The sequence below is a fragment of the Vidua chalybeata genome, chromosome 16 (genome assembly GCF_026979565.1).
Source record: "Vidua chalybeata isolate OUT-0048 chromosome 16, bVidCha1 merged haplotype, whole genome shotgun sequence".
Taxonomy (NCBI): domain Eukaryota; kingdom Metazoa; phylum Chordata; class Aves; order Passeriformes; family Viduidae; genus Vidua; species Vidua chalybeata.
In genome coordinates this window covers 2,806,968-2,826,907 of record NC_071545.1, presented here as the reverse complement: position 1 = coordinate 2,826,907, position 19,940 = coordinate 2,806,968, and the positions used below count along the sequence as shown (strand labels likewise).

The following is a 19,940-nucleotide window of genomic DNA, read 5'->3' as shown; positions in this document are numbered from 1 at the left end:
AATACCAGCTCCTCAGAGAAAGGATTTTTTGCAAGCAGGGAAAACATTTAGCATGAGATCACTTTGGAATCAATTGTGTTGGCCCAAGATTGGAAGAGGGGCAGAGCCTGTGGCTGGGACACCCTCTGAGGTAACATCTGCTGGGTGCATTTTGGGCTTTCCAAAGCTCTCCAGCCCCAGGGTTGTGTTGGAGCAAGCTGGAGACCTTTGCATCACAGCAAGGTTTGATTGGTGCTGCATCCCTGTCCCAGCACTGGTGGGATGCACAGCTGTGGGTCAGGACTAGGGTGCAGATGCAGTGAGGGGGATGAGTGCTGTTGTTTCCCTGCTGGATGGTATTTTGTGCTTGTGACAAACACAGCAATGGGAGGTGACCTCAGAAGGGGCAGGGCGTGGTACCTGGCAGTATTTCTGGGTCACACTGACACCCAGGAGATGGGTGCAGGTGGCAGATTTAATGAGGCAGGGCTCAGAGTCGGTCTGATGGCCTTTATGTGCAAGCCAAAGTCTCAGGAGATCTCTTGGCAATGACGAAAGTGGAGACAGTTGTGTTGTTTCATTCTCCTTAGGGTAGCTCTTGGAAAATTACATTGTCAGTGATTCCATATTCATCAGCTCTGCTTCAGCCTGCTAAAGGTCTGTGGCTGCAGTTTGGGGTTGTGTGTGAGTTCTGCTGATAGAATTAAAGCAACAGGAAAATCTTCTCTTGGTACATTGGTGATAAAAGGGAGACTGAGGAAAATGTGGACCCTGTCTGGGAGGAAATGGGAGAACTGGTTACCTGGGGCATGCACAAGGCTGAGGTACTCAATGGCTTTTCTGCTTTGGTCTTCACCAGTGAGTGCTCCAACCACAGCACCCAAGTCACAGGCAAAGGCAGGGACTGGGAGAAAAAAGAACCACCCAGTAGGAGAAGATGAGGTTTGAGACCATGTAAAGAACCTGAAGGTGTAGAAGTCCATGGGGCCTGATGAAATCCATCCACAGGGCCTGAGAGCACTGGTGGATGAAGTGTCTGAGCCACTATCCATCATATTTGAGAAGTCTTGACAGTCTGGACAAGTGCCCACTGAGTGGAAAAGGGAAAGCATAGCGCCCATTTTCAAAAAGGGAAAAAAGGAAGGCTTAGGGAACTAAAGGCTGGTCAGTCTCCCCTCTTTGTCTGTCAAGATCATTTTTAGGTACTGCTTCAGGCATCATTTTCAGGGCACATGTCACTGGAGTCAGGCTGAGTACGTTCAGGAATGGCCTTCGAGATGTGCACAGCAGGAGGAAGGACACTCCCAGCCACTGGCACAGTTCCCCTCTTGCTTCTGTCACAGCAGAGCTCAGGGATGTCCTGTCCTCTCCATCTCCCAGGCAAAGGAGAACAGCAGCCCTGAGGAAGCAGCTCTGCTCCTGTGCCAGGCTCGTCTCCATGTCCCCAGGCACACAGCAGCCCTCTCTTAGTCATGACTTGTCTCTAGCAGGATTAAGAAAAGCTTAGGGATGCTGAGGTTTTCCAAACCCCTTCAATTAACTTCTGGCTCACAGGATTCACAGAATTTGCCTGAATTTATGACCCATTTTTCCTTTAAATGCCTTATATTTTTTTTTCCAAGGATGACTCAATTCCTTAATATTTTTCTAGCTAAAGGGCATCCTGTATTTTGATACAGGGATGGGAGAGGCTCCGAGAGCTCTGCTGGCACCAGGAGCAGACCCTTGCCTCTCAGAATGCTGCATCTTCTCCAAAGGTCTCGCAGGCAGAGCAGGCACCCAGAAGATTGTTCAGCTGAACTTTAGACCTCTCATGCCTGTAGGAAGAGGTGGAAAGGCTGTGTCTGGTGTTGGTTTGCAGTGCCAATGTTTATGTGGGCACACCATGAAAAGGTGCTCTGCCCGCCAGCCACTGTTTAAAGGTTAAGGTCAGAGTCATTTCCAAAACTGCGATTACCTCATGTGCTTGGCAGATTCTATGGTTTTTACAGCAACTTTCCAGTCATGTAAATACAAAATCATCTTTTTTTATCCAGTGTGCTTTTAAAATGATTTTTTTTTTAAAGCTGCCAAATGTGTTTTATGTGACTTTGAAAGGGAAGGCTGCCTCTGGCTCAGACCACGCATGCCAAGGTACCAATTTGTGTAGGCTGCTCCAATGTTTGTGCAGCGTTTTCGGCACCCCAGATGAAAGGCTCTGCAGAAGGGCAAAGTACCCTGAGCTGAATGATTGTTGCTTTTGTCTGTCTCTGAAAATGGGGTGAGGGCTGGGCTGACAGTTTCAGTCTACTGATGGCACCACATAGCTGAACCCGGTGTGTGGGCTGGAAGCAAAGATCAGACCAACATTTTGAGAGCTGGGAAAACACAGGAGGTATAAAGTCACTGAGGTTTTGGGGATGGCAGCTGCCTTGGCACCCTGCATGGACAGGGCAGGCAGCAGAGTCTCCAGAACATGCCATGCTGGGAGTTCCATCCCCTCAGACCTCCACGTACTCTGGGAGAGGTGCCCAGGAGAGCTGTAGGGTGCAGGAACATCCTGCCTGCAGGTGTGGGCCACTGGAAAGTCTTGCTGGGCTGTTCTGGCCATGGTGACAATGATCCCAAGCAGTCTGGGCACTGTCTGCATGGTCATGCCTTGTGGGATGGTGCTCCAGCCCTGTGTGCTGGTGTGCACCAGGAGCATGGTGTGGGATGGTGATGGAGATGATGGTGACCTGGCACTGCTGCCTTGGCCTGGGGTGCTCTGCCAGTGACTCCCAAACCATGCTGTGAGGAGGGCCGTACTCTCTCAAGGCCTGGAGACAGCACGAAGGGGCTGAGTTAGAACCTGCACCCTCCTTGTAGCTGTGTCCTGGCCTCATTCAGCCTTTCCAAGTGCTCCTTGACCAATCTTTGTGTGTGTCTGCGTGCCCGGAGAGCTGTTGGTGGGAGCAGGGCCTGCACTGCATTTCCACCAGCCCATCTGGGGGGCCCTGACCTGCTCCTCTCACGCAGCAGCCCCGAGCCCTGCCAGGTACCCAGCACGATGGTTCTGAGCCCCCTGGGCTGGCACTGAGCAGGTCCCTTGTGTCTGTGCACAGCAGGTTGAAGCCCCAGAAGAGGCCGGGCAGCGGCGCGGCGCAGCCCTGCGAGAACATCGTGGTGGCGTATTACTTCTGCGGGGAGCCCATCCCCTACCGCACCCTCGTCAAGGGCCGCGTGGTGACGCTGGGACAGTTCAAGGAGCTGCTGACCAAGAAAGGGAACTACAGGTAAGGGCTGCTCCCCGCCTGTAGGAAGCTGCCAGCAGCTGTTGGTGACCCCTGGCCGATGCCACTGCCAGGACACAGCGGTGTTGCCCCCACAAAGGGAAGGGTGGGTGGAGGTGGGTCAGGAGGGCTTCTCCGGGATTGTGCTGTGCTGGGGATGTGGCAGCATGGCCAGGGCACCTCGACTGGTGAAGAGGCAGGTTAGCAGGGGGGAGGGAGGTTGGGTTTTGTAGCAGAAATGTCCTGCATCATGGCCTGCAGCTCCAACAGGAGCTGCTGAGCTGCCCTGTGGGTTCCTGGACAGGTGCAGTCAGTGCTCAGTGATGCTGTGGGGACCCTCTAAATTCAGAGCTGGTTTTATTCCTCTCAAAGTTCTCTTTGGTGAGGACAGGGAGGTTGGGTCCTCCCAGAGTGCCAAAGCAGTCAGACGTGGGGCGTGGAGCTCTCCAAGTTCCCACTTCCAAGTAGGAGCTGCCATGGTAAAGCCTGCCTAGAAATGCTCCACCAACACAAGTGGCTCAGCCACTGCTTTTGGGAGCTGTGAATGGGCTTGGATTCAGGGCTAGAGCTCCTGACCATGCTAACGTGGATCCTGACCACCTTCTGTGGTCACTGTTGAGGGCAGGGGCAGGAGTGTGGCCTCAGTTCCCTCCATGTCTGGGGGACTATCTTCGTATGCTCCATGAGCTCAGAGCCTGGGTACGGAGAAGGGCTGTACCCAGGTTTGGGGATCATGGTGCCCTGTGACCATTCACATGCTTTTTTTTCCCTCTCCCCTTCTACATTTCTGTTTTTTTCAGGTATTACTTTAAGAAAGTGAGCGACGAGTTTGACTGTGGTGTGGTCTTCGAGGAGGTGCGGGAGGATGACACCATCCTGCCCATCTTCGAAGAAAAGATCATTGGGAAGGTGGAGAAGATTGATTAGGCTCCAGGGCAGTGAGGACAGGACTGTGAAGGATTCTGGGACCGGAGGAGAAGGCCTGGGGCGGACGCTGGCGGTGCTGCCACCACGGGCACCAGGCGAGCCAGGGCAGAGGGTGGCAGCTCCGCTTTCCAGCACGGATCTGGGCAAGTTCCAGGATGCCAGTGGATGCCCTTTCACCCCACAAACCTGCCAGTGGGAGCCTGGGCTCCCTCTCCATACTGAATATAAGTGTAATGTAGCATTGTACAGTGCATTAGAAAGTGTAATATGACCTTGTTTACTAAAGCTGCATATTTTTGATATATTGTAATAAAAGGAAAATATTTCCAATGTCACAGTGCTCTTATGTAAATGTAAAACATACAGGTACTGCAGAACTCACCCAAAGTGTACAGCCATCCATCAGACTCCGGCTGCTCCGCGCTTCCCCGGCACCCTGCCCCGTTCTCCCGGCATGGATGGCTCTGGAGCGCCGTGGGGTAGAGCTGCCCTCATCCCACCAGCGTGGAAGGGCCAACCCCGCTCCAAAGGGGCTGTGAAGATCATTGAGCCTTTTGGAAGGAGTCACCTGTGGCCTCCTCGGCAGGCTCAGCTGCTGGATGTGGTAGGATGGGTCTTTTTTTCTCCTCCTGAGCTTCCTTGCAACTGAGTGAACCCCCGAGGGATAGAAGGGTCAGTGCCTGTTGGGACTGGGGGCTTCCCGCAGAGCAAGGACCAGCTCAGAGCCAGGGTGGCAGGCTGGGTGCTGGCATCCCACAGCCTGCACACTCCTCTGTGTCCCCATGGAGAAGGGATTGCTTCCCAGGAGGGTGCTGCAGTTCTGCAGAGGGCTGGTTCCTGTGTGCCTGGTGCAGACATGCCCAAACACCTGGGCCAAGCTCTGGCTTTAGGCAGGGCTCTCTTTAGGAGAGCCATAATGGGGAAGCAGACATTAAAGCTGAAGACAAAATATGTCTTTTTATGAGTCCTGCATCTTTCGTCAGCTTCTGTGTCTCGGGGAAAGCAGCAGGAGGGCACTGCACCAGGGGGTCATTGATGCCAGCTTGTGGCTCGTGTAGGGCCAGCAGGCAGCCCTGGAAGCCTCCTGGGCTTACTCAGCTGCAAGGAAGCTGGGGCTGTGCCGGTGCTCCCCTCATCCTGTCCTCGCCCAGCCCAGGCCCTGCTGCTCCAGCACAGCCACGGCTCTGGGCCAGCTCCTTTAGAGAGCCCTTGCCCACGCACCCGGGGGTGGCCCCAAAGCCCGGGGGGCCACGGTGGCGCTGGCCCTGCTCAGAGCCATCCCCAGCCCCAGCAGTGGTGGAGCTGCCGGACACCACGGCACCAGGCCGGGATGGACTGCGCCTGTTGTACATGTCACCGAGTGCCTTTAAACACGGTTCTGGGCTTGCCTAATACACTGTGTGAAGTCCAGCAAAATCTGCAAATGTTTTCAGCCCGGGAACAGTGTCAAGAGGGGTTTTACTCCGTTTTTTGAAGTTCTGATGGTGGTGTGTCTGGTGAGGTTGTTGGCGTGCCCGGGATTTCCGTCCCCCCCTTTTTTTCGGGGGGTCCCTGTAAATATGTACAGTGGCCATGCAGCCCCAGCATTTCCTCTGCATTCTCATGTGCTGACTTGTACAATGATCTTTTCAAAGGTACTTGGATAAAATGAAATAAAACCCCACATCCCACTGCCTGCTGCTTTTTTTCCTTCCCTGTGGAGCCACCCCAGGCCCTCAGCAGCCTCTGGGATGGACAGAGGATGAGGCAGGATTGGTGAAGGGCAGAGAGGGTGGGACTGGGGCTGCTCTGGATTCCCTGGAGGGGTGGCTGAGCACATCCTGGCCCCACAGGACCAACATGTTGCCCCTGAAGGAATGGCTCAGCAGAGAGAGGACAGTGCTGGAGTTGCCAGAGGCTACAAGCCAGGCTTATGTGCCAGTAGAAACCCCGTGTTGCCTGCCTTGACGGTGAGAGCAGCTCCTGGGGATTGCCTGGATCTGGTATGTCATGAAGGAGAGACCCCAGCTGGTCCCCCATCACCTGAACCCCACCAGTGCAGCACGAGGGCCAGCACGGAGAGTTCCTTGGCCACCTGGTGCCATTGCAGGGTTGCCAGGATCGGTGCTACGGCACAGCTGCCCCAGGGGGACAGAGGCTCTGCTGTGTCCCCTAGACAGGTGGGTGCTCCCAGCATGTGGGAGGGGTCCCCGCCCTCCCTTGGGAGGCAACTTCAGGACCTAAATCTATACCAGCACATGGAGACAGACACAGACCAGAGCCCACATTGTTTCCAGGTGGTTTATAGCACATGCATGAGTAGGACAGGGCTCACAGCTCATCCCGGGATTCATCTGTGCGCGGCGTACTTGGATCCTTCTTGTCGGTGCTGTTCCCAGGGGTCTTGGTCACCTGGAGAAGGCAGCAGTGAGGCATGGATGGACACACACTCCCTGCCTGACCCTGCCCCTGTCCCCATCCTGCAGGATCCATCCCCTCGCCCAGCAGGGCCTGGGGACAGCCCTGGGCAGGGGGCTGTCCCCTGACCTCACTCACCGGAGGCTCCTCAGGCAGTGTCCCCCCGTTTTCCAGGAACTTGGAGAACGTCTCCACATCTCGGCTGCTCTTGTACTCAACCATCTGGAGCCATGGGAGCAGAGGGCGCTGAGGGTGCCACCGTCCCCCAGGTGCCGGTGACCCCACAAGTGCCCACACCTACCTTCCTGCCCGGCCCCGCGGGGAAGTAGTACAGGGTGGGGTAGCCACGGATGGTGATGTTCTCCAGCTCGTTGGCCGTGGAGTCCATCTTGGCGATGACGATGTCCTCGCGGTCCTTGTAGCGCTCGGCCAGCTCCTCCCAGGCGGCCTCCATGGCCTGGCAGTGGGGGCACCACGGCGCGTCTGCGGGGCGGGAGCATTGACCAGGGGTCTGGGACAGGGCTGGGGCTGTCCTGGAGGGGCTGAGCCCCACGGAGGAGCTCAGGGAGGGACATGAGTGGCCCTGGCACTTACAGAACTTGACAAAGACGTTCTTGGTCTCATCAAAAGCCACCTGCTCAAAGGTCTTCCCCACCAGGACTTTAACGGGCCGCGTGTCCCAGTCCTCAGGGGGCTCTGCACTCAGCAGGTGAGGCTGTGGGGACAGTCAGGACAGTCACAGCCTGGGCTGAGCAGTGCCAGAGGCCCGTGGGGCACAGTGCAGGCTGGGGCAGGGGCATGTTCCTGTGCTGCCTTTTCGACCACATCTTCCCCTCTGCTGCCATCCCAGCTCTGTGTGTCTCCATGGCAGCAGTCTCCTGCCCCCCTTGCCCATAACAAATCCCCAAATGCTCAAGCCTGGCAGCAGGAGTATCAGCAAACAGGTCTCAGGTGTTCACCATACAACCATCATCCTTAAGCTTCTGAGCCAACAGCCCATCTCTCACCACAGGGCAGAATCCATCGGTGCTGGCTGGCACCGTGCTGCACCCCTCACCTTCACCTTGCCGTCCAGCACCGCCTGGATGAAGGCGCGAATGGCCGAGTCCGAGAACTCGTCCTGCTCCATCTGGTACTTGCGATTGTTCTTCATCTTGACCAGGCGCAGGGTGGGGGCATCAGCAGCGGTCATGCCAAAGAAGGGCAGGACGTTGGCGCCATGGCCGGTTACATCCACCACCACGAAGAGCACCTGGGCAGGGAACGGGGGACACTGAGGCTGGGGAGTCCCAAAGCCACCCTCCATGTCCCTACCATGGGGCCACCTCACCTCACCCCGGAAGTCACCGGCAGCTGCCCTGAAGCCATCCTGCAGCGACAGCTGCTCCGTTGAGGACTTGTTGAGGAAGAGCAGCATGTGATGGGGGATCTTGGCACTGAAGATCTGGTTAGATGTCTGGGGAGGAGGAGGAGAATGAGGGCAGGGCAGCCGTGGCCCTCAGGGGACAGTGGCAGGGCTGGGGATGGGCTGTACCTCGTTGGTGAACTCCATCACCAGCTGCAGGCTGTGGACACGGAGCAGCTGGGTGATCTCAGCCGTGTCCAGCCCCCGTGCCGGGTCCACAGGGAAGTTTGTCTGTCTCTCATCAAACTGCCAGGGCAGGGGCCTGTGAGGGCTGAGGGGAGGACAGGATGGCCCCACCACTCCCCTGCCACCCCCTCACCTTCTTGAACAGGCAGACGGTGTCAGCTGACAGCCCGTACGCCTGGAAGAGCTCAGCTGCCTCTGCCACGCCAAACGTCAGGTCCACCATCTCGGCAGCCACCTCTAAGAACGCCTGGGCTGCCTCACCCTTCAGGTCCTGCACAGCCACCCGTGAGTGCCACAGCCTCAGCCACGGCCGTGGTCCAGCCCCAGCCTGCCCCAGCCCACCTTGAAGAAGCCGATGACCACCAAGTCCTGGGAGTTGATGAAGGCCGCGATGGTGTCGGTGTCCTGCAGCAGCGTGGCACTGGGGCCAGCCCGGCGCTGCATCCAGCGCACGATGCTCTGGCTGTCCATGTGGCCTGGCACACAGATGTCACCTGACATCCCTCTCCAGGCTGCCACCAACCTCAGCCAGCCACCACCAGCACTGTGGCACTGCCCACCATCATCACCTCATACATGACACTGTCACCTGTCCATTATCACCACCAGGACATTGCCACCTCTCTCACCATCACCACCCTGTGATCCCCAACAAGGGCAGTGCCACCCTCGACCATCAGCCCCTGCCACCCACCCCAGCCTCAGTGTCCCCCTGGACGGGTGCCAGGGACACTGCGTGGTGCCACAGCCCTACCGGTGTATTCCAGGGGGTGGGTGCGGTTGCCATCACGGAAGAGCTTGAGCGTGGGGTAGGAGGTGATGCCAAACTCAGTGGCCAGGGCTGTCTGTGCCGTGGCATCCACCTTGCCCAGCCGGGCTGGGCTGGACTCATTCCTCAGCTCAGTGGCTGCCTGGGCAAAGGCGGGAGCCAGCCGCTGGCAGTGCCCACACCACGGCGCGTCTGTGGGTAGGGGACAGCATTGATAACAGGGACAGGTGTGGGGACAGCCCAATGGCTGTGTGAGCCCAATGGGCCCCAGCTTGTGCCCCTGCCACACCCACACCATGTGTCCCTGTCTTGTGTCCCACACCCGTGCTGCACACCCCCACGCCATGCTCTGCCTGTGTCCCTGCTCTGCGTGTCCATCCCCATCCCATGCCCTGTCACATGGCCTGTGCTCTTGCCCCTCTGTCCTACAGCCTCGCCCCTGCCCACCACACCTATCGTCCCTCCTGTCCTGTACCCTGCTGTACCTGTGTCCGTGTACGTGTGTTCTGCCCACACTCAGCCACAGCCGGTCCCCCCTGCCAATATTCCCTGCCCCACATCTGCCCCTGCCCACACCCCTGCCCGCCGTGGGGGCACTCACAGAACTCCACCAGCAGCAGCTGGTGCTCACTCAGGGCACGGGCAAAGTTGTGCTCATGGAGCACCAGGACATTGTCCTCCTCCTTGATCTCATCTGAGAGCACTTCATCCTCTTTCTTCTCCTTTTCCTCCTCTTCTATCACCTCTTCATCCTTATCCTCGCCCCCCAAAGCCGGGTCCAGCCAGGCCAGCGACAGCACCAGCAGCCAAACCAGCCGGGACCCGCAGCCGCGCATGGTGCCGGCGCTGAAGATGTTGTCCAGGGAGCAGAACGAAGATAAGGGACCTGGGGGCGGGTTGTGCCGGTCCCCTGGGGCTCGTGGCCCTCCGCTACTGGCTGCCCGGCCCCGCCGATAAGGCAGCGGGACCAGGTGGCCGTTTTCCAGACGCTCGTCGTCGCCGCAGGGAGACCTGGCCCCGCCAGCGGGATGGGGACAGGGAGCAGGGGGACAGGGAGCACGGGGACAGGCATAGGCGGTGGGGGCACAGACACACCAGTAAGAGACCAGTCTGTAGGGTTTAATGGCGATGGAAGAGCACAGCCTGTGACCGGGCGGGTACCGGACACGGCACCACCGCGGCAGGGTCACAGCCCCGGCCCCAGCGATGGGGACGCCGTGAGGACCAGGCGGGCGTCGATATATTAAAAAAAAAGAGCAATTAAAAATAACTTTGGTTGCGAAGACCACGACCACGGGCTCTCACTCGCTAAGGGACCCCCCTCAACCCTTCACGCGACTGGGGCAAGCGCGGCGGTGCCGCCGAGGGCTCCCCGGGATGGCGGCACCTCGTCCCCGAGCTGGCGGGGGGAGCCGGGGTGCGGGGGCGGCCTCAGTCCTCCCAAGCCTTCTTTATGCAGAGGCCCCACTCCCAGGAGAGGTGCTCCGTCTTGTCATCGTCGGTGACGAGGGAGCGGACGCGGTAGGAGCCCCGTGCCAGCCATCCCCGCGGCGCCTCCTCCGCCGGCGTCACCACCTCGTACTCCTCGGCCCGCGGCGCGTAGCTGCCCACCATGAAAACGTCGCGATCCACTGGGCGAGGAGGGCACAGGAGGGACGGGTGAGTGGGGCCAGGGTAGCGTGGGGGCCCCCCAGCCCCGGCCCCCAGCCCCCGGCCCCACTCACCGGGCCGGCCCCGGCGGTAGGTGAGGTGCAGGCACCGCAGCCCGCAGACGATCTCCCTGTTCACCTGCGGGCAGAAGGCAGGGGGGACTTGGGGACTGCCCCATGGCATGGGGACCCCTGGCATCCTGATATCCACCTCTTCCAGGATCCAGCCCCTTGTCGGAATTCAGCATCATCAAAGGTGGCAGGGACTCCAGGCTGGCAGGTAACTCCAAGAGGGGCAGGGACTCAGATGACAGGGATCCCACTCAGGAGGGGCAGGGACTCTAGGAAACCCTTGGATAGGCAGCATTGCTGGGATCTCTGGGAGAAGCAAGGATTCTGGGGTGGCAGGAACCATGGGGTGGCAGTCATGTTGGGGACAGCAAGGATGGCAGGGTGGCAGGGACCCAGGAGGCTGGGGAACTCAGGGTGGCCAGAGACCCCCAGAAGGGTACGGACCGCAGGGGTAAAGGGTAAAAGCAGATGTGCCAAGGCAGGGACCCTGGGACAGGCAGGGACCCATGGGTGGCAAGAGGGACCCTGCCCTGCAGGGTAACAAGAACCCCTTGGGGTAGGGAGCCCATGGTGTGAGAGCATCAGGACCATGTCCAGCCAGTGGGCACAGGGCACCACGCACCTTGAAGGACACCTTCACTCTGTAGTCCACCCCTTCCTTCAGCACAAAGGCCCGGCCTCTCAGCTCTTCCAGGTCTCCTGCACAGGTAGATGGGCCATCAGCCCGGTACCCCTTCTCCCTCCCCCTCCTCCTTCTCCCCCGGGTGTCCCCAGGGCTCACCTGTCAGGTCCATGGTGATGGGCCCTGGCGCCTGCTCGCACATCAGTGTCAGTCTTGTCACCTGCACGTTGGGCACGCTGGCATCTAGGGACAAGCAGCAGGGCCCAGACCTTACCCACCATGCCCAGTCCACCATCACCTCCATCCCAGTGAGCCAGGGGGCTGCCCATGGCCCTGTAATGGACGGAAGGGCCACGGTGTCCGTGGTGGGGGTGTTAAAGCAAGTGAGTGCCAGGCAGCCAGGCAGGGCACAGGACAGCAGGTGCATCTCAGGTCACTCCACCACTGGCATCAGTGCCTTTTGGGGTAAGATCGCATTTAAAGGACCCAGACATGGGTATTTCCCAGGGTGTACCATTCCCTGGCTCAGGAGCAGAACAAGGGGAAGCAGAGGAGGATGCAGCACGCACAGCCAAGGCATCCCTGGAGGTGGGCACTGGTCTCATTCACCCCACCAGCCCAACCTGCACGGCCCCCAGCCTTCACACATACCACGGTGCATCCCTCATGCACCCCACTGCTTTGCAAGCCCTACCTCCCTCCCAGTTTGCACCGTCCCAGTTGCATTCATGGATAGACACTGGGGGGCTGGGCCCGTGGAGCTCCCCAGGGACCCCCAGTGCCGACCAGCACCAGCCTGGGGTGGGGGAGCCTGTGGGGGCCATGGGGAGCGGGGGGCACCGTCTGGTCACACCGTGCTACCCCGGTGTTCCTCCCCCCGCCCGCCCCCGCCGTTCGCTCCTCTCAGTCATCCCCATGAATTTCCCGGTTCCCTGTAGCCGTTCCTATGGAAACTGCGGCGGTGATCCCGTAACCACGGCAACTGGGGTCCCCGGGAACCGGCACTCTGTCGGCAGGGAATGCCGGGGTCTCTGCGCAGGTGGGGGGCACAGGCGACACCCACGGGCGATTCCAGCCGGGATGTGCCCTCCCTGCCGGGGATGCCCCACGGGACGCTCCCTGCTCGAGAACGCCCGAGCTCCCTGAGCCCGCTGAGGCTGCATCCCCCGGCTGGGCTGCCGGGGTGCCGCGGCGCACAAACCCGCCTGCAGCCCCAGCCTTACCCACGGCAGCAGGGATGGCACCCAGCAGTGCCTGCTTGTACTTCCGCAGGCTCTCATCCCCTGGGTCCAGCTCCTGGATCTCCTGCAGGCTCTTCTTCTCTGGCGTCTTGTACGCCAGGGCCACGTCGGCATCCTCCTCCTCCTCCAGCGATAGCGTCACCCCCTCCTTGTCAGCCATGATGTCTGCGGGGGACAGGCAGTGGCAGCTCCGGGGACACCCCGGGGACACCCCCTGCCCCCAACAGGAAGGCACCGGTGGGCAGGGGGTGGCTGGGCTGTGACATGGGAAATCCCCGTGGGGAGGCCAAGCTGGTGCCCTGCTCGGAGCCGTGGCAAGGCTGCCAGGCTCGGTGTCCCCGGGGCCTGGTGGCACAGCTGAGACCAGAGGTGTTGCCGCCGGCTGCATTTCCGCACGGTCATGGAGCAAGGCGAGCTGGTGCCTACGTGGTGTGCTCGGTCTGGAGGGTGCTTGCAGACCCCTCCAGCCCCCAGGGCCCCTTCGTGCCACCCGGAGAAGTCCTTGTCATTGCCCTGCAGCCCCCTCCAACCCCACTAGGCAACCTCCAGCCCCATCTCCCACCCCAAATCCAAACCGCCAGCAGCTGCAGGGGATGGTGGCTCCGGTGGCTCTGGTGTGGCCAGACTGCTGGGGGACACAAGCGTGGGTGATGTCCCCACAATCCCTGACTCTCCCTGCCCATTGCATCACCACCCCACTCTTGTGAGCGCAAGCATTGAGCTCCCCAAAGCCCCTGGAACTCCATCCCTGGGGACATGCTGGGAATACAGCATGGGGCAGAGGACACTGCCTGTGCCCATCCCCGGGGCCGCAGGGCCAAAAGTCTGGGTCAGTCTCGCCAAGATTTGGGTCCCCCAGGGCAGTGGCAGTGATGGGGACACAGCAGTGGCCCTGCTGCCCCTCTGGCCCCCCACCAAGGCCATGCCCCTCGGCTGTCACGGCAGCATGCGGGCACTCCCAGCCCAGGGATGCACCCACCTCGGGACTCGCTGGCTGCCCACGGGCGGCAGGGCAGGGTGGCATGCACCAGGTGCCACAGGCTGCGAGGTGGCAGGGGGACAGCAGGGGATCTCCCCCGTGGGACGCTCCAGTTCCCGCGGGCCCGCGGTGCTGCTCACTCATGGATGCACCGGGCGCCCGGGGGATGCTCACTTACTGGGGACTCGGAGTGATGCTCGCCCTCCCTCCCCGGGGCAATGCCCCCCGCCGCCCCCGGGCGCTGCCCCCCGGCCGCCGCCGCTCACCTCGGTAGCACAGCGCCAGCCAGAGCAGCTCCAGCAGCTGCCCGCCGGCCTCGCACACATCCAGGCCGAGCATGGCCGGGCCGTGCCGGGCCCGCCGCCCCCGGGGCCGTGCGGGGCGGCCGCTGGCGGGGCCCGGGGCGCGGCTCTGCCGGTGCCGGCGGCTCCTCCCGCCCGCTGCCGCCGCGCTCGGCGGTGCCGGCTGCTCCCGAGCGCTTCCCGCTGCGCTTCCCGGCGCTGCCCGGCGCGGCCCGGCGGGGCGGCGGCGGCTCCCGCAGACGCGGCGGCTCCGCTGCCCGCCCCCGCCCGCCCCCGCCCCTCGGCGGCTCCAGCCCCGCCGCTCGTGGGCGGCGAGACTGCAGTGAGCTCATCGCCGGGCGCGCCCGCCCCGCGCTGCCCGCACCCCGCGAGCCTCCTGCCTGTACCCTCAGTGCACTGCGTGTCTCCCGGGAGCCTCCTGCCTGTACCCTCACTGCACTGCCTGCATCCCAGGAGCATCCTCTCTGTACCCTCAGGGCACTGCCTGCATCCCAGGAGCATCCTCTCTGTACCCTCAGGGCACTGCCTGCATCCCGCGAGCATCCTCTCTCTACCCTCAGGGCTCTACCCACGCCATGGCCGCACCGCCCGCATCCTGGCCAGCACCTTGTTCACAGTGCCCGCACCATGACCGCGCTGCCCGCAGCCCCGCACGCTGCCGGCGCGTTGTCCACCCTGCCCGCATCCCTCGAGCATCTTTCCCGTACCCTCAGTGCCCTGCCCGCACCGCCATCCAGCAGCCACAGCGGTGTGGTTCCCCCTCCGGGGCACCGGCTCAGCCAGGGTACCCCCCGGCCCCGGGAGGCTGAGGGGGGCGGGGGGGGCCGAGGGGTGCCGGGGGTCCCGCGGGCAGATTGACCCCGGGGGTCGGGGCCGGGGTTTGGGGCACCCGCTGGAGACGGCGGCAGGCGCGGGGGGGGCAGCGGGGCGGGCCCGGGCGGGGCCGGGCGGGGCCGGGCGGAGAGGCGCGGCGCGGGGCGCGCACCCGCGATGACCATCGGCGGCCCCCGCGGCCGGCACCCCCGCCTCCAGATGCCCTGTCTGCGCAAGGTGAGCGACACCGGCACCGGCGGCCGCCCCGCGGGCAGGGGGCATCGCGCCGGGGCCGGGCACAAGCACGGCGGAAACGGGGCACCGCCAACGTGGGGAGCGGGCGCCGCGGACACCCGGTGCTGGGACTGTGGGGCTCGGGCACCGGCATCGCCGGGTGGGGGTACCGAGCTCACCGGGCACCGGCGCCGTGTGGATCGGGGACCGGGCGCTGGGACTGTGCAGACCGGGGCACCGGCACCGTGTGGACAGGGGACGGGGCGCTGGGACCGTGGGGACCAGACACTGACACTGCACTGGGTTTCGAGGGCAGCGGGGGCCGCCGCGGAGCGGGCATGGGATCGCCGGGGACCAGCTCCGCCCAGCGTACGCGGGACAGCGGGCACCACCCCGGCCCCGGCGCCGCCACGGGGCACCGGGAACCCCCCCACGAGGGAATACCCACGGGCAGCGCCCCGGAGCTGCGTGCTCTGCTCCCCCACGCCGGGCTGGGGTGCTGCCAGAGCCTCGGCAGAGCTCGCTCCCCAAAACCGGGGTTCCCCGGGCCAGGGATGCCCGGAGGATAAGTGCAGCTCCAGCATCGCACGCTCGCCCGGCTGTTGGGTGCCTCGGTCAGGCTGTGGCATGCCAGGCTGTCCCTAGGCTGAACACAAGGTGCCCTGGGGCATTGCGGAGTTCCAGGCTGTCCCCAGGTTGGGCACTGGGTGCCCCTGTCGGGTTTCGGGGACCCGGGTTGTGTCCAGGTCGCAGGGTGCCCAGGGTCACAGTGAGGGGACCCATGCTGTGTCCAGCCTCGGTGCCGCTGTCGCGGGGCTGAGCACAGCGACTCCTTGCCCGGCAGATGGAGCGGATGATCGTCTGCATGCAGGACCCCGACATGGGCATCAAGATGAGGAACCAGCGCTTGCTCATCACCGTCATCCCCCACGCCATGACAGGTGGGTCCCCCGATGGGGTCCCCCGCGAGGCGTGTGGGAACTCCCCGGGTGTCCCCAGCCCTGCAGCAGCGGCCCCCGCCGGCCCCCGCGCCGCTCCTCTCCCCGCACCCCGGGTGCTCAGCGCTGCAGCTGGGATCAATTATGCATCGGCTGCGCGGGGCGGGCACTCGCACGTCCTTGGCAGGGCCCCCGTCACCCTGCGTGACCCCTGGCACTGCCATGCTGTGCCAGGTGCCCCTGCCGAGAACCCCCCCAGTCCAGTCTGGGGGACCCCACTGCCCCCCACTAACGCAGCCTCCGTCCCTAGGGAACGACATCGTGGAGTGGCTCATCCAGAAGTACGGCATCTCCGAGGAGGGTGAGTGCCCTGGCGCAGGCAGCTGGCACTGGGGGGGCAACTGGGGCTGCCGAACCTCCACGCAGCCCCCAATCCCATTCCGCAGAGTCGCTGCACCTCGGCAACCTCATCGTGAAGCACGGCTACATCTACCCCCTCAAAGACCCGCGCAGCCTGGTGCTGCGGGCCGATGAGTCGCCCTACCGCTTCCAGGTACAGCCGCACCGGGGCACGGCACAGCCCAAACGCCGGGGCTGCCCCGGCTGGGCACCGTGGCACCCGTGGCAGGTTCCTCAGCCTCTTCCTCCCCCACAGACCCCCTATTTCTGGACCAGCACCAAGTGGCCGGCCACGGAGCTGGATTACGGTAGGTGCCGCCGTGCCGCTGGCACCAACACGGGCTGCGACCCCTTCTCAGCCCCTCTGAGCGCCGCCGCCTCTCTTGCAGCCATTTACCTGGCCAAGAAGAACATCCGCAAGCAGGGTGATCTGATCGAGCACGAGAAGGTGAGCGGTGCCCTCCTCACCCCTGCGATGAGCTGGCGGAGTCTCGGCTCTCCCAGGAGCGAGTGCTCACCCGTGGCGGGGGACAGCGGCTGTCCCTGTGCTGGAGTGGCAGCAGGAGCCGGAGCCAGGCAGGGGGACAGGTGCCGCACCGTGCCTACCTGTCGCTCCCCAGGACAACTACAACCTCCTGCACAAGCGGATCAACCACACGTGGGACTTCGTGGTGATGCAGGCACGGGAGCAGCTCCGGTGAGTGCGGGCACGGCCGGCACCGCTGCGCCCCGGGGAGCGGCCGGGATGGAGCACCCCTGGGTGCCGGGCAGGCAGGGTGCCAGCACCTCCCCGCTGCCTCTGCACGGCCAGGGCAGCCAAGCAGCGGCGCAAGGGCGACCGCATCGTCATCGACTGCCAGGAACAGGCGTACTGGCTCGTCAACCGGCCCCCGGTGAGCGCGGGGCAGGGGGGGTCGGGCTGGAGGGTGCAGCCCTGGCACCACGCACGGCCCCAGCCTGGGCAGCGGGGCTGAGGGCCGCAGGGGGGTCCCCCCAGCCCTCAGCATGATGCTGTCGTTGCAGCCAGGAGCCCCTAACGTGCTGGAGCAGGGTCCCGAGCGCAGGAACTGCCACACCACCCGTGTCCAGCTGGTGAGTGGGGGTGTCCAGGCACCCCTGGGGCTGTCAGCGGGCACAGGGCACACCCAGTGCCTGTGCCGGGGTGTAGAGCTGCCCCGGTGGGTGCCCATCCATCTCACCCCAGTCTGTGCCCACATTTTGGGGTGAGGGGTGAGCCCCAGCTCTGCTAACACCCGTGTGTCCCCCACCCTGAGCATGGAGGGACGGTGTGTTTGTCCTTGCACCCAGCACCCCTCTGTGCCAGCGCCTCTGATCCCTGCAGGGCAGCTGTGCTGCAGGGCGCCCTGGCACCCTGGGGTGCCAGCAGCAGCCACCAAGCCCTTCCTTGTGTTGTGACCCCACTAATGCTGCCCCAGCACCCCCAGGCTGTCCTCACTAACCACCCACTTTCTCTTCTCTGCGCCGTGTGCCATGTCCTCTGCCCACGTAAGTGTCACTAACCTAGGGCTGCTGTCACACTGGGGTGTGGAGAGGGGGAAGCCAGGGTTCATTCCACGGGCTGTGCTGGCTGAGCCAGGAGGGCTGGGGGAAAGAGGCTGGAGGCCACAGGGATGGGATACAGAGTCCCGGGGTGGGGGACTGGGTGCCTGGATTGTTCAGGGTGGTGGTGGCAGGACAATGTCCCGGCCCCACCGTGCCCTCACCCAGCCCCGTGCATCTCTTGCAGACCAAGAACATGGATTACTACAAGCGAGAGGTGAGTGGGGCGAGGGGTGGGGGCAGCTCCTGGGGGGCACGAGCTGCCAGGCACCCCAACATCTCCCCTGCGCCTGGCCCCAGATCGAGTACTGCAGGAAGGCCATGGCCAGGACCAGGGTGAAGTCCTCCATCTGCCTTGAGGGGTGAGTGGCAGCAGCTGCCCCAAGCCATGGGCTGGGTCCCTGTCAGGGTGACAGGGGCACCCACATCCCAGCAGCTGGTGCTGGCACCACTGCACCCCAGCCCTCAGCAGGGAGTGGAGCTGAGGCTCTGCACAGCTCGGGCACATCCCTACCACATCCCATCATGTCCCCATGGTGGCTGGAGCTGGTGGCCCTGGTCTCCTCCAGCCACCGCTCCTGGCAGGTACATCAAGTTCAATGAGCAGTATGTGCCCCACGACCCCATCATGTCCGGCTGCCTGCCCAGCAACCCCTGGATCACGGATGACACCACGTACTGGGCCATGAATGCCCCCACGTAAGTGTCCCAGCCCCAGGCCCCCCAGAACCCCAATCTGCAGGACAGGGTTGTGGGGTCTGTGGGGTCATGCAGGCTGCCATGTGCTGCCAGCCCCAATGCCGCTGTCACCCACAGAGTGACGACCCCCACGAAGCTGCGCGTGGAGCGCTGGGGCTTCAACTTCAGTGAGCTCATCAACGACCCCCTGGGCCGGGCACAGCTCCTGGAATTCCTCAAGAAGGAGTTCAGTGGTGAGCAGCCTCAGCCCCAGTCCCAAAACACCTCTGTCTTGGCACCCCAGACCCACCACTCTGACCCAGCACTGCCAAACCCAGCATGTCCCAGTAGTGCCTAATCCACTGTCCAATCCCAACACCACCAAACCAACCCATTACTGTGTCCTGCCATTCCTCAGCCCACCACCACATCCCAGTACCTCCCAGCTGATCTGCCCCAGTTTCCCTGGTTCCACGGCCCCAGCTGGCTCTGTCCCACGGGGACACATGCCCAGCCATGGTGGCCTTTGGGGGTTTCCCATGCGGGGTGCCCAGTGCCGTGTCCCCATTCCCAGCACCATGTCCCCCTCCCCAGCTGAGAACCTGAGCTTCTGGGAGGCGTGTGAGGAGCTGCGCTACGGGGAGCAGTCCCGCATCGCCGAGATCGTGGACTCCATCTACCAGTGAGTGCCAGTGGGTTCGGGAGGAAAGGTTTGGGGGTGGTCAGGCCGTCACGGAGCTCTGTCCCAGGCCGGGGCCGGGCTCACTGCTGTCTGTGACTCCCCAGGCAGTTCCTGGCTCCCGGGGCCACGCGCTGGGTGAACATCGACAGCAAGACGATGGAGCGAACACTGGAGGGCATCAAGACGCCCCATCGCTACGTGATGGACGATGCCCAGATGCACATCTACATGCTGATGAAGAAGGTGGGTGAGGGCGGGGCTGGGCAGTGCAGGGCTGGGCAGGATCCTGACCACTCTGCTCGCCCAGGACTCCTACCCACGGTTCCTCAAGTCGGACCTCTACAAGAACCTCCTGGCCGAGGCCATCATTCCCCCGGAGACCAAGAAGCGGTGAGGGCAGGGGCCGGCCCCTGGGGCCCACCAGGGGTGGTCCTCGCCGGTTCTGACCCCGTTCTGCCCGCAGGGTCTTCCCCTTCATGCGCAAACAGCGGCATTCCAGCCCCAGCCCGGCCCTGCTGCTGCCCGCGGGCGATGCCGAGGAGAGGAGCAGGAGCCCTTCCACCGCCCCCGTGCCCGAGGAGGAGAGCTGAGAGCCGCAGCCCCCCCGGCAGCACGGGAGCGCCCTGACCCAGCACGCCCAGCCCCGCCGCAGGACCCTGCCGGCAGTAGCACTGAAGGAGAGAAGCCATATTCCCCCCAGGCCCCCCGGAGCCAGGCTGACCCCGCCGCAGCCCCCGCTCACATCCCCGCACCCTCCTCTCCCTCGGGGAAGCCGCACCCAGCCGGCCTGGTGCGGGGTCGCCCCCTCCTCCCACCCTCACCCCGGGCACGAGACAGTAAAACCCCCACGGGAAACA

At 63.1% G+C, this 19,940-nt stretch overlaps 4 protein-coding genes across 9 annotated transcripts in view; 2 read left to right on the top strand and 2 right to left on the bottom strand.

The window, feature by feature from the left end:
* Nucleotides 1-5,820, top strand: part of AXIN1 (axin 1) — a 77,919-nt gene extending 72,099 nt beyond the window's left edge. For 4 of the 5 annotated variants that reach the window (XM_053957128.1, XM_053957126.1, XM_053957129.1 and 1 more), the window contains exons 9-10: nt 3,063-3,233; nt 4,031-5,820. In XM_053957128.1, the coding sequence (XP_053813103.1) occupies nt 3,063-3,233; nt 4,031-4,157 (298 nt within the window). In that variant the 3' untranslated portion in view covers nt 4,158-5,820. The remainder of the gene's footprint in view (nt 1-3,062; nt 3,234-4,030) is intronic. The other variant, XM_053957130.1, reaches the window with a different exon arrangement.
* Nucleotides 5,821-6,467: 647 nt separating this feature from the next.
* PDIA2 (protein disulfide isomerase family A member 2) lies at nt 6,468-9,830 on the bottom strand. The gene is made up of 11 exons (XM_053957135.1): nt 9,516-9,830; nt 8,900-9,106; nt 8,488-8,621; nt 8,279-8,416; nt 8,089-8,205; nt 7,885-8,010; nt 7,612-7,806; nt 7,149-7,269; nt 6,856-7,037; nt 6,693-6,776; nt 6,468-6,548 (listed from the first exon to the last, which is right to left on the bottom strand). Exons 1-11 carry the CDS (start codon nt 9,748-9,750, stop codon nt 6,468-6,470), a joined length of 1,620 nt encoding a protein of 539 aa, XP_053813110.1. The 5' UTR covers nt 9,751-9,830.
* A 182-nt stretch (nt 9,831-10,012) lies between these two features.
* Nucleotides 10,013-13,903, bottom strand: ARHGDIG (Rho GDP dissociation inhibitor gamma). The gene is made up of 6 exons (XM_053957146.1): nt 13,744-13,903; nt 12,481-12,663; nt 11,417-11,500; nt 11,258-11,334; nt 10,639-10,702; nt 10,013-10,545 (listed from the first exon to the last, which is right to left on the bottom strand). The coding sequence occupies exons 1-6, from the start codon at nt 13,814-13,816 to the stop codon at nt 10,346-10,348; spliced, it is 681 nt and encodes a 226-aa protein (XP_053813121.1). The 5' UTR covers nt 13,817-13,903; the 3' UTR covers nt 10,013-10,345.
* An 840-nt stretch (nt 13,904-14,743) lies between these two features.
* Nucleotides 14,744-19,940, top strand: RGS11 (regulator of G protein signaling 11). Of its 2 annotated transcripts, none has more exons than XM_053957138.1 (17): nt 14,744-14,829; nt 15,671-15,767; nt 16,075-16,125; nt 16,211-16,317; nt 16,420-16,471; nt 16,553-16,611; nt 16,784-16,860; nt 16,975-17,056; nt 17,187-17,255; nt 17,917-17,940; nt 18,024-18,085; nt 18,309-18,422; nt 18,540-18,655; nt 18,996-19,083; nt 19,188-19,326; nt 19,391-19,473; nt 19,547-19,940. In XM_053957138.1, the coding sequence occupies exons 1-17, from the start codon at nt 14,770-14,772 to the stop codon at nt 19,671-19,673; spliced, it is 1,407 nt and encodes a 468-aa protein (XP_053813113.1). In that variant the 5' UTR covers nt 14,744-14,769; the 3' UTR covers nt 19,674-19,940. The 2 variants fall into 2 exon arrangements, with proteins under 2 accessions (XP_053813113.1, XP_053813112.1); XM_053957137.1 differs by having other exon boundaries at nt 17,911-17,940.